Below are 17,851 nucleotides of genomic sequence, written 5' to 3'. Positions count from 1 at the left end.
AAAGCAGGGCGATCGCCAGAGGGAAATGACGCCAAAGAAACTTTTGTTTGTTTTGAAAAGATGGAGGATATTACTGCATACTTGGAGGTTGCAGGAGACTGATCTTGTGCAGAGGAAGGAAATGTCGCTGAGTTAAGAATGGCAATTGCTAATAGGATCCTTTCTGTGAGAAAGAGCTTCAGACCCAGTGCTCATCCCACAGGACAAGCCAATGGGAGAGGTGAGAAGGCAGACAGAAAGGCTGGGGCACTCAGTGTTTTGAACAGGAGGAAGTTTTCTTTTGGCTACTTTTGCTTTCTCAGTGAAAAGCTGAGAGGGAGAAAAGGAGAGGCAATGTTGAAGCTGGAGGAAAGAAGGGCAGGTGGAAAAATGCTTTAGGGGAGCAGTGAAAGTTGAGATCGCCTGAGGCCGTTCAGACTCCTGAGCAAGAGTTTAAAGTGAGAGCAGCCAGGACTGGCGTGAATTTTCTCCAGCTAAATTCAACTGCAACGATTTAGTATGGAAATGGATTCCGAAGAGGCATACAGGTTGTTTGTTGCTGGTGGAAATGTGGTGAGACAGGAAGTCCTTTTGTGCCTGTGCACACTACTGCAGTTTTCCTCGATGGAGATAGTTCCATAAAGACAAATAAATAGATCTTGGGACCTATAAAGGTTTTCTCTTTACCCAGTAATTTAAAAGTTATGAGTTGATCTTGGTAAACTAGAAGATTGAGCATACATATTATGTGCACATGGTATGCATTATAGTATTTGTAAAATATGACTGGAAACAATCTATACTTAGTTATAAAAACAAAAATCTAGAACTTCTGTTTCCTATAAGGGAATGTAACCAAAATACTTAGAAGTTATAAGGAAATATAACCAGCAATGGACTATTGGATGTATTTTTAGTAGGATTTTTTTGTGAAAGATTACTGTATTCTTTTACTTTTTTTCCAGTTGAGAGTTTCATTTATTTATTTGCAAAGCTAGAGTGAGAGAAAGATCACATTCATTGCTTCATTCTGCTGGAAGAGTTTTCCCTTCCACTGCTTTATTCTGCAAATTCCCATGCTAGTGAGGCACTCTATCTGGGTCTCTCACTCAGTTGAAGGAACCTAGGTACTTGACCACCCTCTACTGCTTCTCAGGATATGCATCAGAACAAAGCTGGAATGAAAATCAGAAGCAGGACTCTGTCTCAAGCACTCCGATATGGGATGCAGGCATACCAAGTGCTGGCTTCAACTGTGACACATGCTTGGCCCTAAGTTGTTGTTCTTAATAGAAATTGACATTGGAGAAATTAGACACATGGTGAAAAAATCCAGGATGAAGCCATTATGATTATCTCTTGGTTGAACTATTTTAGCCCACTTAGTAACTCTCTCTCCTAGATGTCCTCTCTCCTCCACCACTCATTCTATTCACTAGACCACAGCACATGTTTCAGTAAACATCTCCCGAACATCATCTTGCCAGGTTTCAACTTTGGGTGGTTTCTCACTTATTGGGCTCCTGTTTTGAATTCCTGAGATCTCCACAGGCTCGCGGGATCTCCTGCCCCGGTGCTGGTTTTCTGGCTCTGAACAATCTATGCTCTGCTGTCTCCAGGTCTCAAGGTGGTGTTGTTCCAGCTCCATGACTTTCTACACTTCCCTCCTGCTCTGGACCGACCTACCTGTCACTCCTCCCCTCAACTCTCAGTTCACACGTCCTTTCCTCAGGGAAGTTTCCCATCATGGATTTATGTTCTGAATCATGTTGATTATAAGTAGCAACCCAAACTGGCTAACTGCAAAAGCTAGGGTTAGTATCAGGTTTGATCCTTGTCTCAAAACGTGTTAGGAGGTCCTGCTCACCTTTCTGCCTTTTGACTTAGTGTCATGGGCGTTGGCTCTATAGGGAAGCTCATCCATCATGGTGCAAAAATAGCTGCACCAGCGAAGGCGTTAGTGATACAATGAGTTAAGTTGCTGCCTGTGAAAGTGGAGACTCTCAGGTGGATTATGTCAGCCAATGGACCTTGGAAAGATTTCCTCAACCTTGGAGCAATGAGATCAGCAGCATCTCAGAACTATCAAAACCACTTCAGCCCTACCCTAGGGCATGCTCCACATAGGGGACCCTGGGATGACATCGAGTGGCTGTCCCTCATCTCTGGGTAATGACATGGTTAGGCTACTGGGGACAACCCTCTCCCCTACTCTTCTCCCTTTCCCCTAGATAGAAGAAGAAAAAAGGTAGAAGCAATTGTCTCATCCCAACCTTCATTCCTCAACCTTCCCCATTCTAGCTGGTGGTCCACATGGGCATGCATCCTTCTTAACCATCATCAACAATAAAATTTTTAAAAGTTGTTGCCTGTGATATCAGCATCTCTTACGAGTACCAGCTTAGGTTCTTGCTGCTCTGTTTTCAAGACAGCTTCCTGCTAATGTATCTAACAGGGCTGTAGAAGATGACCCAAGTCCTTGGGTCCCTGCCACCCAGGCTCCTGGCTTTAACATGGCCCAACCCTAGTGATCGAATTGAGGCTATTTGGAGAGTGAACAAACTGATGGAAGATTTTTTTAAAAAAAGATTTATTTATTTTTGTTAGAAAGGAAGATATACAGAGAGGAGAGACAAAGAGGAATATCTTCCATCCGATGGTTCACTCCCCAAGCAGCCACGATGGCTGTAGCTGAGTCAATCTGAAGCCAGGAGCCAGGGGCCTCTTCCAGGTCTCCCATGTGGTGCAGGGTTCCAAGGTTTTGGGCCGTCCTCTCTTGCTTTCCCAGGCCACAAGCAGGGAGCTGGATAAGAACAGGGGCCACCGGGATTAGAACTGGCAACCATATGGGATCCCGGCGCGTTCAGGGTGAGGACTTCAACTACTATGCTATCATGCCAGGCCCCTGATGGAAGATTTTGATCTCTCTCTTTCTCTCCTTCTCTTTTTATGCTCCTCTTAAAATAAATAAATAAATCTTAAAGAGAAGAGGGGTGCTCACAGTAGCTTCAGCTTCCTCTTTCACATTTAAAACTAGTAGGAGGAGTAGCTTAACTCCTCCAAGAAGATCTTGAAAACTGTGCCAGGGTTTAGTTTTCTTGGTACTGGCTACTAGCCTGTTGTCTATTACTTTGGGCATATGTCTATTCCACAACCAATCCTGGTTGCTGTGGAGAGCAGTATTCTATCTGGAGCTGGGTCATGTGTCTTTCCCAAAGTCAAGCGTTCATGTGTGGTTTGGGTCCTGTTCCCAAACTGGGAAGTGCAGGAGTGGGATCCTGGAGAGAAAGTCTCCAAATGTCTGCCAGGAATTCCTTTATTGCCAGTTCATGCGGCATCTGTATTTTCCTTTCCTAGCACTTGTGACAATTACACTTTCATGGGTGTTCTTTGTCTAGAGAGGAGCTGCGCTTCTTTATCATGTCCTGGCTCATCACGGTTCTTAGCAGAGACCAGAGATGCTCAATAAATACTTGCTAATAACCCAGCCAAAGGGTGGGGTACACAGTTCACTTGGGCTGACACTGGGTGATTCGTGCAGGACAGACCTTCATTCCTCACAGCCCTGGAGGCTGAGTGTGCCTTGATGCACCAGGGAAGGCCCAGTCCTGCTTCTAGGATGGTGCCTTACTGCTGGAGCCCTTGGAGGGACAGATGTTGTGTCTTCATGTGTCATAAGGGGCAGAAGGTAAAACAGTGGCTAAAGGAGTTGCTTTGATCCCTAATCCAATCATGTCCCCAAAAGTTCTACCAGTATTTTAAAAAAATTATTCATTTGAGCTTATTGGAGATATGACTGCCTTTGAAGGCTAAGAATTTCAGGGTCAGCCATTTCCTATCGGGTCCTCCCACACAGGACTAAAGCAGCCCAGGACCCTCCTCACAGGCTCTGGTGATACATCAGACCAGCACCTAGCAGTCTCGCATGGTTCTCACAGCGGAAGGGAAGCCTATAGATTCTGTTCTGGACACAGGAGAGCAACTTTCTCTGTTCTTGGCTCTAGATTTGGCCCCTTTCCCTCTTACAGTGGCCATAAGGATCTCTCAGGAGCCCCGGATCAGCTCAGATGAAGATCACCGTTCTTGGGGCCTGGCATGGCAGCCTAGTGGCTAAAGTCCTTGCCTTGAATGCACCAGGATCCCATATGGGTGTCAGTTCATGTCCCAGCAGCCTTGCTTCCCATCCAGCTCCCTGCTTGTGGCCTGGGAAAGCAGTGGAGGACGGCCCAAAGCCTTGGGACTCTGCACCCATGTGTGAGACTTGGAAAAGGCTCCTGGCTTTGGATCGGCTCAGCTCCACCCATTGCGGTCACTTGGGGAGTGAACCATTGGACGGAAGTTCTTTTTCTCTGTCTCTCCTCCTCTGTATATCTTCCTTTCCAATAAAAACAAATAAATCTTGAAAAAATTTAAAAAAAGACCACTGTTCTTTTGCCTCCTTCTGAGAGACTGATGCAGAAGTTTGGAACATCTGAGAAAAGCTGGTTGGCCCGTAACTTCTCAGCCTGTACTACTGGTCATGCTCCCTGCAGGGCTGTGTTTGCCAAACTCCCTCCTGAATTCTTTCTTTCTTTCTTTTTTACATTTTATTATTATTGCTATCATTTTATGATACAGCTCCATATTTCCTTATCCCTTATCATTCAATGACTTGTAGATCATGCAGTGGCATCATTTTCTTCAAGAAGATTCTTGATTTTCATATCTTCAGCCACACATTAGTCATTTAATAGCATGTTATTTAACTTCTTGGTGTTGTTAATTTCTTTTTTCTCCCAGATGTTGATTTTGTTTTGTGGCTGTTCATTTAAGGGGATGTATAGTAGCTGTGTAATGTAGACTGTCATGTCTAGTGACATGTCGTTTAACTTCAGGGCATTGTAAATTTTTATTTTTCCTTCTATTGTTGATTTTGTATCATGACTTTTCATTTAAGGGGATGTACAGTAGCTGAATTCTTTCTAAACTTTGCTGGACTGGGACATCCTGACTGTTCTGATGCAGAGATCATGTCTTTCCTGCTTGCTGAATCACTGGGGATTTCTCTGCTCACCTACTTAGGACTCTTCTGATCTCCGATTGCCAATACATGGTTTGCCAATCCATGACTTTCTATAGTTTTACTATAGAACTATTTAATTGCTGGACTCTGTCCTAAAGTGTATAATGTCTGTGAAAACTTGCTAGAATGCTATGAACAAATAGGTTATTACAAATCACAAGTCGTTTAAATCTGCCATCTGCACTGTCATTCATATGTCTTGTAACAAATGTTTTTGGTTCTGTGTTTTATGTTCTAGGCTAAATATCTTCCTGAGACTCTTAGGGTTTACAACAATTGCTAAAGTGTAATTGTTTTAGAAAAATCTAACCCTTGTCTGTTCCCTACCTAGATGCAAAAACTGTTGTAGCATTTTCAAAAGTCAAAGGGGTTTAAATAATTATGAGTTATAATTCTGTATGTTCCCTCAAAAGATTATTTTTCTTAAATCAGAAATGTCAATGTTAGACAAGATGTGACTCAATGGAAGCTTTGAAGTCAACCTTGTAGGATCATTAGTTATCTCACACCAGTGGTAACACTGGGACATCAACCTTGTGTTTAACCATCCTATGTGATGGGTTTATAACTTGAGGCTACACGCTGTCTTCTGCTGTTTCTGTATCTTCTAAATGATCTAGGTTAACTGTTTTGTGCAGCTCAGGGGAGCTTCATGTGTCCTGTTGCCTTTATTGAGTTCATCATTTCAACATCTGATCCTCAAAGGAGTTAACTTAAGCTGGTAAGTCTAGTCCATAGTCTCAACTAAAGCTCTCAGGTCTAACTTTTACTCTGACAAAGGTTTAAACCTGACAATTCTTTCACATCTGAGCTCTAAAACTCAACATAGAGGTTTCCAGCTGAACTCACGAAATGCCAAATTGGGAGGGACTATAACTGCCTCATGCTTTATTACCTAGATTTCTACAAAAAGAAGCCTTCAAGCTCTAGGCGGTATTTCAGACACCTGATGACTTACCTTCTTCCAGGGAATGTGAGGAGTTAGATGCGGTAAGGGGCAGTTAGGGTCTCTGGTTCCTGTTAGAGAACTTTTTTTTTTTTTTTGCTAGAGAACCTTTGTAAAAGGTGCCATCTCTCCCTCTCTCTCTCTCTCTCTTTTTAAAAGATTTATTTATTTTTATTACAAAGTCAGATATACAGAGAGGAGGAGAGACAGAGTGATCCTCCATCCGATGATTTACTCCCTAAGTGACCGCAACGTCCGGTGCTGTGTCAATCCGGAACCAAGAGCCAGGAACCTCCTCCAGGTCTCCCACATGGGTGCAGGATTCCAAAGCATTGGGCTGTCCTCCACTGCTTTCCCAGGCCACAAGCAGGGAGCTGGATGGGGAGCAGGGCTGCCGGGATTAGAACCGGTGCCCAGATGGAATCCCAGTATGTGCAACGTGAGGACTTAGGCTGCTAGGCCACGCTGCCAGGCCCAGGTGCGTCTCTTGAAGTGGCTGTCATGAGAAAAGCAAGAAGACACAGTGCATGTTAATCCCATCTCTGGGTCACTGTTAACGAGATGGTGCCTGAGTTTTTGGATGATTTGGGAATGGGAGGAATGGGGGAACGTGGGGTGGGGAGGAAGCCACTGACCCCACCCTTCTGATGTCCTTTTCTTCTGGACAAGGTGATGGACATTGTTGCCCATTGCAAACGAGGATTTTGTTTTGTTTTCTTTATCTTTCTGCACTTTGAGATCCTCTCCCTGAGGTGGTGAATAAAAGATAACACGTCTACTATCTCCTCAGGTCTTTCCTGGGTGACTTCTCCTGTTGCTATGGTAGGGCACTTCTCTCTCTCACATTTCCTCAGGTTTTTTCCCCCTCCTGTCTGACTCTCTCTTCAATAAATCTTGCTTTGCACACTGAAAAAATATTTTATTTATTTGAAAGGCAGTGTTAAAATCTTCCCAAATGGGCCCGGCATGATAGTGTAATGGTTAACGTCCTAGCCTTGAACGCGCCAGGATCCCATATGGGCACCGGTTCTGGTCCTAGCAGCTCCACTTCCCATCTAGCTCCCTGCTCGTGGCCTGGGAAAGCAGTTGAGGATGGCCCAAAGCTTTGGGACCCTGCACCCGTGTGGGAGACCTGGAGAAAGTTCCTGACTCCTGGCTCCGGATCGGCGCAGCACCTGCTGTTGTGGCCACTTGGGGAGTGAATCATCTGACAGAATATCTTCCTCAATGTATATCTGCCTTTCCAATAAAAAATAAAATAATTCTTAAAAAAAAAAATCTTCCCAAATGTCCAGACTGAACTGGGCTGAGCCAGACTGAAGCCAGGAGCCAGGAGTTTCATTAAGATCTCCCACATGGTTGCAGGGGACCAACAACTTGGACCATCTTCTGTTGGTTTCCTAGGAGCATCAGTAGGAAGCTGGGTAGCTCTGGAGAAGATAGGGCTTGAACTGGCCCATATGGGATGCCAATATTGCAAGCCACAGCTTAACCCACTGTGCCACAACATTAGCCCCACACCCTGCTTCTTAATGCTATCACAGTGGGAATTTTACAGGGTCCACATTCAAGCTATAGCAGTATGATTCTGATTTTTTAATTTTAACATGAAATCTCCTCTCCTGCATGTCTATGGGGCACAAATCTTGAAGGAAACCTGCTAAATATAAGCATCATTATTTCTTGATTGTAGGATTAAGAGTAATGACTCAACAGGTTAATCAGCTACTTGCAAGTGCTAACATCCTACATGGGCACCGTTTCGCGGCCTGGCTGCTCCACTTCCCATCCAGCTCAATGTTTGTGATGTGGGAAAGCAGCAGAAGATAGCCCAAAGCTTGAGACCCTGCATCCACATGGGAATCATGGAAGAAACCCCTGGCTCCTGACTTCAGATTTGCTCAGTTCTGATTATTGCGGCCATTTGGGGAGTGAGGCAATGGATGGAAGGTCTTCCTTCTCTCTGTAAATCTCCTTTTCAATCTAAAATAAATAAGCCTTAAAAGAGACAGAGAGAGGGAGAGGGAGGGGGAGCAGGGAGAGAGAGAGAGAGAGAGACCTATCTCTGTCCTAGCCTGCACTTGATCTTAACCAAAAGGCCAGAAGCGGTTATCTCTGTCCTAGTCTGCTTAAAGCCATTCAGGCGGGTGGGACAGAGTTACACCTGCTCTGAAGGAAGACACAATTGCTCCTGGGGCAATGTAGAGCCAGAAGGTCTGTGATAGGGAGGAGAAATTTGCCTGCAGGTGAAGGTGGGAGATTAGAAAGCAGCTCTCCTAAAATCACAGGAAGTGCTGAAAGGGAATCTCAGCAAAAAGGCCCCGGGCAGGCTGGGGATTTAACTGCTGTTAAACCCCTTCCAAGACCCTAAGCACATACCGTTACACCAGGGGTGGCTTGAAAATGTTCAGCACAGTGACAACTGGGCACAGGTGGCAGCCGGGCTTTCAGAGCTTTGCGCTTGGAGGCTGTCGCCAAGCCTTAATGTAGCAGTGATGACATTGCCTTGGGCTCCTGTCAACCTCTCAGGCCTCTGAACTCCAGCACAGAGCTTTGAGTTCTTGCCAGAAAGGTGCCTCCTCCCTCCCCTCCCCTCCAATGCATTGCCTTGGGACTTCCAGCTTTCAAGTTTGCTCTGGAGGGGGGAGGGGCGGGAAAGTCTCCCCAACACACACCCGATTCTGAACTCATGCAGCTTTCCTGTGCCTATCCCAACAGCCTGCACATCTCAGCACTTGCCTTGATTTTAGTTCATTGGAATTTATTTCTGTGTTGGTTATGTGTTCTTCTCCAATAGGCTGGAAGTTCTAAGGAACATGGAGCAGGGCTGTGTTTCCCGCAGGATCCCCAATGTTCTTCCCAATGTTCTTGGTATGCTTGACTCTGGGGGGAGTCAACACTGATATGTATTTGTGGCGTGAGTAGATGGCGCTCCCCTCACTTCCTGGTCACCTGAGCTGGCCCGCATCCCGCCGAAGGTGCAGAACAGATCCTAGAACATTCTACGCCCTTGTGAGTACAGGGGCATCCAGGGAAATGGTTCTTAACCTTTTCAGGCTCACGGATCTCTTGTCTCCAAAGAACACAGGTGTGCACCGCTTTTTATGCTCATAGTTCTGATTACAAGTCAGAGGCGTGGCGCCTCTCCTCCGAGCCCCCAAATAATAATACAATCCCTGGAAAATGACGGAGTGAGGCTCCTTCAACATTGCAACTCCTTAGCGAGGGAACTGTTTAAAGCGATCTGCTTAAAAAGACACACGTTCTTGGACAGTGGAATTTACTTAAAAAAAAAAAAATCCCTTCTGGCTGGTCTACAGAACGCTCCCTCCCCACCCAGATCAGGAAAAGACAGCTTTTGAGGTTTCCTTCAAATGTATCTGGAAGCGTTTCTGCCAGGTTTAATAAGCGTTTGTCGAATGACTGACTGACGCTGCCTGATCAGGAAAGCAGACGTTAGTTCTCAAGAGCTCTAGCTGCAGGTTGGTCCCGGCGGGTGCCAGCATGATTCCGACTCACCACCCTGGTCCCGGCGGCGGACAGGTGTGGAGTCGGCGCGCGCAGGTGTGTTGATACCTGCTGCTGCTGCTGCTGCTACTGAGGCCGGCGCAGCGTGGGCGGGAACGAGGGGGGGGGGGAAGGGAGAGAAAAGCAGGAGGAAGGATAAGAGAAAGAGGAGAGTGAGAGGGAGAGGAATAAGGGAGGAAGGCACAGGGGAGGAGCAGCTAGGGTGGAGGGGAGCGGCGTGGGGAGGAGTCTGCAAACTTTCACTCCGAGGGCATTGTGGGAAGCAGCCATGGTCTAAGGCGGCCCCCTCACCTGTCAGCCGCGCGGGCTCCTGCGCTCGGCTCTGGCCTTCGGAGTCCACCGCGTTCGCTGGTCACAGGGCGGGGACTGCGGCAGGGCCACCATGGTGAGTACCGGCCAACCGCGCGGCGCGCTGGCCCGGGGACGTGCGCGCTCTCGGGAGCACCTGCGGCGCTGGGGCCGGGAGCGCGGCCGGGTTGGGGTGCAGGTAAGCCCCGCCCAGGCCCCCAGCCTGGCACGCCTGTATCCCCGCCGCTTGGGAAGGTGTGGGTTCCTCGCTAGGTAATCTTGCTCGGGATTCTCTGGGCAACCGCGAGTTGTGGCTGCATCCATTCGTTTGCTTGGAGCCTAGTCCACCTGGCGCAGTGCGGGGCGCTGAGGACGTCTCGGGGGACCCGGTGCGACTCCCGCCCTCAGGGAGTTTGCGGTTCTAGGAGCCGCTGGTGGAGGGCGGGTGCCTTGTGATGTACACGCAAAATAACTTTGCAAGTAAGGAGGGCTCAGCAGCCTCACACGCCCAGCTTGTGAAAGGAAACTTTTGACTGAGAGAAGGCCTCCTTGGGGAGGGGGCTTTTAAGCGGCTGGAGAACTGTAGAGGGAACACAGACCACGAGTCAGGCGGGGAGGCCCCCTGAGGCAGGTCCTTAGAAGCTAAGTAAGGACTTTTTTTGTTGTTCAAGCGAAGCGGGGAGCATTACAGCGGGCAGATTGCTTTCATTCTTTTTTTGTGCATTGGAAAGCTCTCTTTGGCTGTTGGTAGAGAATGGAGTGTGTGTGTGTGTGTGTGGTGTGTGAGCATGTGGGACAAGATGCAAGCTGGAGAGAGATGCTGGGATTGCACACGTTTTAAGCAGTTGGCAGGCTGCTCTTGTTCTTGCTCTTCTGAGCTGTGTGTGTGTGTGTGTGTGTGTGTGTGTTTTAAGATTTTATTATTATCGGAAAGCCGGATATACAGAGAGGAGGAGAGACAGAGAGGAAGATCTTTCGTCCGATGATTCACTCCCCAAGTGACCACAACGGCCGGTACGCGCCAATCTGATGCCAGGAACCAGGAACCTCTTCCAGGTCTCCCACGCAGGTGCAGGGTCCCAATGCATTGGGCCGTCCTCGACTGCTTTCCCAGGCCACAAGCAGGGAGCTGGATGGGAAGTGGAGCTGCCGGGATGAGAACCGGCGCCCATATGGGATCCCGGGGCTTTCAAGGCGAGGACTTTAGCCGCTAGGCCACGGCGCTGGGCCCTGAGCTGTGTTTTAAGGCGCAGTGATGTGAGCTACTTGAGCAAGAGACCCCGCTGCGTACCACACCCAGACATCAGCAAGTGGGCACTGTGGTGAGAGTGTGATTGACAAGGAGGGCGCTGAGCCCCTGCACAGGAAGCCTGTGGTTGCTGGTTCCCAGGGCACTTCGGCTGCACATACACGGGAGGTGTCCTTTTGCTGGCTGGAGGTTCCTTGTGATGCAAAAAAGAGGCTGTGGATATTGGTGCAGCTTCTTGTGTCTGGCTGAAGTTTCCCAAGGAGCAGTGTTCGTGGCCCACCTTACTTCTCTTGTGGAGGTGGAATAAAGCTGCGAGTTTCTGAGTGGTCAAAGGCTGCTTCCATTCTGTGGGTTGGATTGGGGACTGGGAGCAAAGGGTTCCGTTTTGTGGGCAGGGGTAACACCTGCCGTCACGTTCGGTTTCTTCTTGCTGCTGTCATTTGAGGAGTTGATTAGAAATGCAGACCGTGTTAATGCTGGTGGTCAGTTATGATAACCCAGGAGATGTCTAACTCATTATCTCAGTTTGATCCTTGGGATAAGCAAATGAGGCTAACTATCATGTGCTTTGTATTTTGCTCGCTCTGGGCTATTCTAGCTGTGCGTCTTTGGGCAATTCCTTCATCTCGCTCTCAGTTTGCTCATTGTGAGAAGTAGATTTTATTTATTTGAAGGAAAGAAGGGTGGGGAGAGAGAGACAGAAGGATGAGAGAGATCTTCCATCTTCTGTGGATCCTGCAGGCCTAAGGTCCAGGTGCCCCAGGAACTCGTCCAGGTTTCCAGTGTATGTGGCAGGGACCCAAGAACTTATCTGTGGCCTCTGAGGTTGTGCCTCAGCAGAAAGCTGGAACTGGAAGTGGAGGTGGATCTGGAACCTGGACACTTGACTGGATGATGTGGACACCCCAAACTTCATCTTAAATTTTTTGTTTAAAGATTTTATTTATTTTATTTGACAGTCAGAGTTAGAGAGAGAGAGAGAAAGAGAGATCTTCCATCTGTTGGTTCACTCCCCAAATGGCTGAAACAGCCAGGGCTAAGCTGATCTGAAGTCAGGATCCAGGAGCTTCTTAAGGGTCTCCTACATGGTTGCAGTGTTTCAAGAACTTGGGCGAAACTCGGCTGCTTTCCCAGGCCATTAGCAAGGAACTGGATCAGAAATGGAGAGCTGGGACTAGAACAGGGCCTGAATGGGAGGGTAATACTACAGGCAAAAGATTAGCCTTATATGCCACTGCACTGGCCCTCAAATGTCATCTTAACCCCCGGGCCAAGCATGCAGCTCATTGCTCCTTTGTAATTGAGGATATAATTGTTTTGAACTGATGAGAAAGGGGTTCTTTCTCACAGTGTAAGGTAAGAGTACATGGAAGCTTTTCTGGAGGTTAGAACCTATGTTCATAGCAACAGGAAGACATTAATTTACCCCTTTAACTCTCAAAAGGCTACAGTAAAATGACCTTGAGCCTGCATGCCGGAAGTACAGAAATAGGAGAGTACCAGGTCTTCAGTTAGGCCTCATGTGAACATATTTGCAAAGTAAAACAATTCTCCTCTTTTCACTGGAAAAAAAAAAGGTTCTTTTGGCTTTGTAACATATTGCTATGGATTATAATGTATAATCGGTTTATTATCATTTTAACTGAATTATAAAAATATCCAATGTTTCCCCTTTTAAGTTCTAATACAACAAATATCAGTTAACTCACAGAAACAAAAAGGTCTCAGTTCTGAAGAGTGTAGTTCATCTAGAGTTGTGATGAGTACTGTGAGTACCTGCAAGGAGCTCTACATTGAACTTGGGGATGGGTCCTATCTGTCCCTGCTGCCACCTGGTAGGGAGCAGCAGGTGGCCCTATCTGGTGTCCAGGAGCCTAGGGTCTTTGCTGAGGAGCAGGCTGTAACTCCTCTTACCACTGCTCCTCTAGCTCCCGACTCTTGCTTACTTTTAGGTTAGGGAACTGGAAGCTGCCTACAGCACGCTGCCTGGGAACACAGCCAGTGGTCCTTGCTTCTGTCCTGCCAGCCCTTGGCAGTTTCAATCTCATGCCTGCTGAGGCTGTGTTGATATTTGCTCTGACCATTCGCTTCAGCTGTGAACATCTCCCTCTTGCCTCTATTTTAGAAATCTCTACTTTAGAAAACAATACTGGGAATCCCAGGGGTCCTGAATCCCTTGTGTTTCAACCCTTATCTGGAAGAATTTACTGTGGACCTGTTGACAATGTTTTGTTATCACTGCTCCTTTATTTATTTATTTATTTTCCCTTGAGAAGGTAGCTTGTGAGGATTGACAGGGTTTGGAAAGCTCTGGGGATGCCTTTTGGAAAAATGCAAGTGGACTTTGATCGATGGACCCCTGTACTTCTGACAAGTTGAGGTAGGGAAGTCACTGGAAGAAGCCCAGATGGCTACCCCTATGGAAATGTAACATTTTGTGTTGCAAATCATATCCTAATAATGCGTGTTACTTATACACAGTGAGATAGACTGCATGCCAAAGAGATCGAGTGTGTGTGTGATTTTAAGTCCAATTTAGCCAGAGAACTTTCCATATTGAAGTTGCAGCAACCCAAGTGTATACATTCTCCTCACTCAGGTTAAAAACAAAAGCTTCCACCATTCACTGTAGTTTAGCACCTTACCCAGAAACAGCAAAGGTGCAGAGTTGGGTGGAGCCATTGAACTATGAACCTGTTGATCCTGCCTCGCCCCTCTATGTACCAATTTTATTGTTTGAGGCTTGAATGCTTTGTAATAAGCATGGAGTCCTTTTGGCAATGTAAGTTCTGGTTTGCTGGTGAGGGAGTTTATTATAGTAATGAATTTTTTCCTCTAAGGGTCGGTCTGGGCTATTGGTCAGGAGTTGCTGTGGGCTAGGGGGTTGGGAACAAAACAGAAAAATAAGCCTTCATGGTGTTCACTAGGGCCCACCTGTAATAGGACCTTCCCTTTGGTCTCCTGAACCCCATGGAGACTTGTGTTTTCCCTTCCAGGACTGGGACTTTGGAGTTCCATGACTCATTGTTTTGTGGTGCAAAGTTACTAGCTACAATTTTTGTATGGCATTTTACTGCAGGAAGCACACTGCCCATTAGGTATAGTGTTTTGTCAATGTTTTTTTCCTTGTGAAGTATTTGATTATTGACTAAGACACAATAAACAAAGCTATTTTGCACCCCTCCTCAACACACACACATACGCAAAAACAAAGTCCTTTAACAGATCCCAGAAGCAAACATTTCTTGAGAATTTGATACTTACTGTTGCTTAAAACCCAAGACCGCTGTGGTTTCTTCCGAAGGATAATCCCCTGCTTCTCCTGTGGAAACTTTCCACCTGCCAAGCCTTGTCCTTCCCTCTTCCTGATGGGATTCTCTTAGGTATACTAGCCACTTACAAAGGAAAACTCCATGTAAGCCACTGGGAGCCCCCACTGCTTTTGGTGTGAAATAATGTGTCTAAGGGCGGAGGCAATGCCCGCAACATCCCTCCATGGTGCTCCACAGGATCCAGCCAGAGAAGGCGGATTTTCAGCCTGGCTGCTAATGGTGGTAAATTAGGAATTTTAGCAGTGGAAATGGGAGTTAGCAAGTCATTAAAGTTAGAAATGGGATGCCAGGGATCACTAGGAGAAAGCTGGCCTGGGAAACATCTGTGCCGGAGTCCTGGGGCTGTGACCCTTGTGATGCAGGCAGAGTGGGCTTCTGGAGTAGCTCTCTACAAATAGTTTGTGAACAATATTACTGGGGGAAAATAAGGTGACCACAGTTAAACATTCAGGGGAACAGGATATAGTAGTCTAAAAATATATTTAGCTGAGTATAAGTGTATTAACAATCATACATATGTATAAAGAATTGTTTCATACATACATATGTGTGTATATATATAGATCTAACTTAAATTTTTTTTTTTAATTTGCAAGGCAATGCCACAGAGATAGAGAGCAAGATTGAGAGAGTGCTGTCTTTCATCTTCCAGTTCATTCTGGAAATGGCCAAAACAGCCAAGACAGGGCCAGGGAGAAGCCAGGACTTAGGAATTCCATCTGGGTCTCCTACATGTGTGAAGGTGGATCAGGCACTTGGTCATCTTCCACTGCCTTTCTAGGCACAATAGCAGGAAGCTGGATTGGAAGTAGAGCAACTGGGGCTCAAAAATGCGCTCCAAACATGGGACATCACTGTTGCAAGCAGTGGCTTAATGCATTTCCCCACAGAATCAGTCCTGGGATCCTGTATTTTAATGTCCTGATTGTATCTTGTGTACCAGGATTTCAGGACTGGTAGGAATTGTTTGGTTTGTGTTGACACTCAGTGCTTTCCTTCCTTCCTAGATCTGCCTAAAAGGAGGAGCTCAGGCTGTGAGTTGCACACTTGGGTGCCTGCTCCTTCTGTACTGACACTTACACAGGGAGATGCAGAAGCACAAACTCATTCAAAGGCACAGTTTCTATTTGAAAGCAAGGCACAAATATTTTTAGGGTCAAAATGCAAAATTCCAATAAACTTTAAAGGTAAATCTCTAAGACATATCATGTTAATGGTTAGTTCCCTGAAGTCAGCCCTTTGGGTTTATCTGTCATTCCTGCTGTTAGAGTTACTTGGGTAGGAAAATTTTAATGTTCTGGGACAGAAGACAGCAAGCTTTCCTGTAAAGGTCAACTGCTAAGTGTTTTAGGCTTTGAGGACCCTGTGGTCTTTCACTATCCCTAAATTCTTCTGTTGTAGCACAAAAACAGCCGTGGACGAGACGCTAATGGATGCGGCTGTGTTTTAATACATCTTCATGTAGAACAACAGGTGGAAGGCCAGATTGGGTTGGTAGGTTGTAGTTTGTTGATCCATAGCCTAAGTTTGTACATTGGACAGCTAAATTTTATACCTTTCCCTCAATAGGCTGGACTGCCTGTGTCATCTATAGAGCTGGGAGGAAGATGTATGTTCTTCTGTCCAAAAATTGTTGTGAATGTTGACAACATTCACAGAACTCCACACAAACACTCACACACACATACATACACATACATGCATACATACACAGGCACACACCCCCTCCCCCCATCTATTTGTCTTTGCATGTGGATCGCAGTCTATCCTGCTATTTTTTTCCCTTCCTTTTTTATGGATTTTTGGCCAATCTTCCAGACCAGACTGTACTTTGCCTTCCATATGAGAATTGAGAAATATGACCTATCTTCATATCTTTAGTGATTCTGAGAAGGCCCCTTTGGCAATCAGGTCACATGATAGTTCTTGTCACTTTATAGTACAGATGTCTGATGTTGGTTAGATCACTCGGGGGTGGCCTCTCTTTGTATTCAGTAGGCAGATTCCTACAAGATTAAGAAGCTTCAGCCTTGAAGAAGTCAGGAAGAACCTGTCTTGTCTGGTATCAGTTATGTAGTGTCCTGCATTGTTAGGCTCCAGGTTTCACCATCTGCTGTATGCATATTCCTATTTCCCCCGCAAACCCTGTAACCCCAAACCCAATAATATCAAGGCAGCAAATTGTCTTCATGTGGGAGAAGCTGTTGGAGTTCTGAGTAAACCTAGCATTTCTTGCAAGAAAAGGTCCAAATTGTACCTGGGGACAGAGCATGTTATTCTAAGAGCCGTATCTTCATGTACATGTGTATTTTACTATGGAAGTTACACAGGGGGTGCTTGGCACAACTTTTCATGACATCCTCACCTGTTCGCTTTTCAAGGAAGGTGTACCTCTCTTTCTTTCCTCCTCACTGTATATCTGACTTTCTAATAGAAATAATAAAAAAAAAGAATGTCCTGTTTCTTTATTAGAAGTGCTATCTTCAATTCTATGTCTTTTATGTTACAGTCAGAGAACAGCTTTTCAAAGTCCTTTTGATTTCATGATTTCAAGACATTGAAAATGCTGGTAGTTTTATCACCATCAATGAACTTTGTGAAAATAAGAGAGGAAGGGAGAAGCTTTTTATTAGTATTTTTTAAAATTTGTTTTTATTGGAAAGACAAATTTTACAGAGAGAAGGAGAGAAGATAGGAAGATCTTTCATCCACTGGTTTACTCCCCAAGTGGCTGCAATGGCCAGAGCTGAGCCGATCTGAAGCCAGGAACCTGGAGCTTCCTCTGGGCCTCGCACATGGGTGCAGAGTCCCAAGGTTTTGAACCATCCTGCACTGCTTTCCCAGGCCTCAAGCAGTGGGCTGCATGGGAACTGGATCAGCTGGGACATGAACTGGCTCCCATATGGAATCCTGGTGCATGCAAATTGAGGATTTAGCCACTAAGCTGTCAGGCTAGGCCCAAGGGAAGCTTTTTAATTTTTTTTTTAAAGATTTATTTATTTTTATTTGAAAGAGTTATAGAGAAAGGAAACGATAGACTTAGAAAAACTTTCCTGGCTCACTCCTCATATGGGCCAGTCTGAAACCAGGAGCCTAGAGCTTCATCTGGCTCTCCCAGCTGGTAGGTGCAGGGTCCCAAGCACCTGAACCATCCTCTGCTGCTTTCCCAGGCCATTGGCAGGACTCTGGATCAAAATCAGAGCAACTGACTTGGCTGCCTGTATCTGATGCTGAGGCTGTAGGTGGAAGCCTAGTTTTTTGCACTGTTGAGATGGCCCATGAGAATCTTGATATATGTAACAAAGGAAGTTCATCTCAGGATTTCTGAAGTTTGTGGTGGTAAGTTTTGAAAATGTGTGATGGATATGCCATTGCCCATCTCTGAACACATTTTTGTTTGCAAATGAAGGCAATTTTGTCAAGGTTTAAAGGTCTCTGGGACAGAGTTTTAATGAGTCCTGAGTAGG

At 46.1% G+C, this 17,851-nt stretch overlaps 1 protein-coding gene across 1 annotated transcript in view; it reads left to right on the top strand.

Moving 5' to 3' along the window:
* Window positions 1–9,729: 9,729 nt before the first annotated feature.
* The window catches only part of AP1S3 (adaptor related protein complex 1 subunit sigma 3), a 61,339-nt gene continuing 53,217 nt past the window's right edge, over window positions 9,730–17,851 (top strand). The window contains exon 1 of the mRNA XM_058665071.1: window positions 9,730–9,900. Within this exon, the coding sequence (XP_058521054.1) occupies window positions 9,898–9,900 (3 nt within the window). The 5' untranslated portion in view covers window positions 9,730–9,897. The remainder of the gene's footprint in view (window positions 9,901–17,851) is intronic.

The sequence above is a fragment of the Ochotona princeps genome, chromosome 5, assembly GCF_030435755.1.
Source record: "Ochotona princeps isolate mOchPri1 chromosome 5, mOchPri1.hap1, whole genome shotgun sequence".
Lineage (NCBI taxonomy): Eukaryota > Metazoa > Chordata > Mammalia > Lagomorpha > Ochotonidae > Ochotona > Ochotona princeps.
Note: the sequence above shows the minus strand (reverse complement) of the source record. Positions and strands in the feature narration are given on the sequence as shown.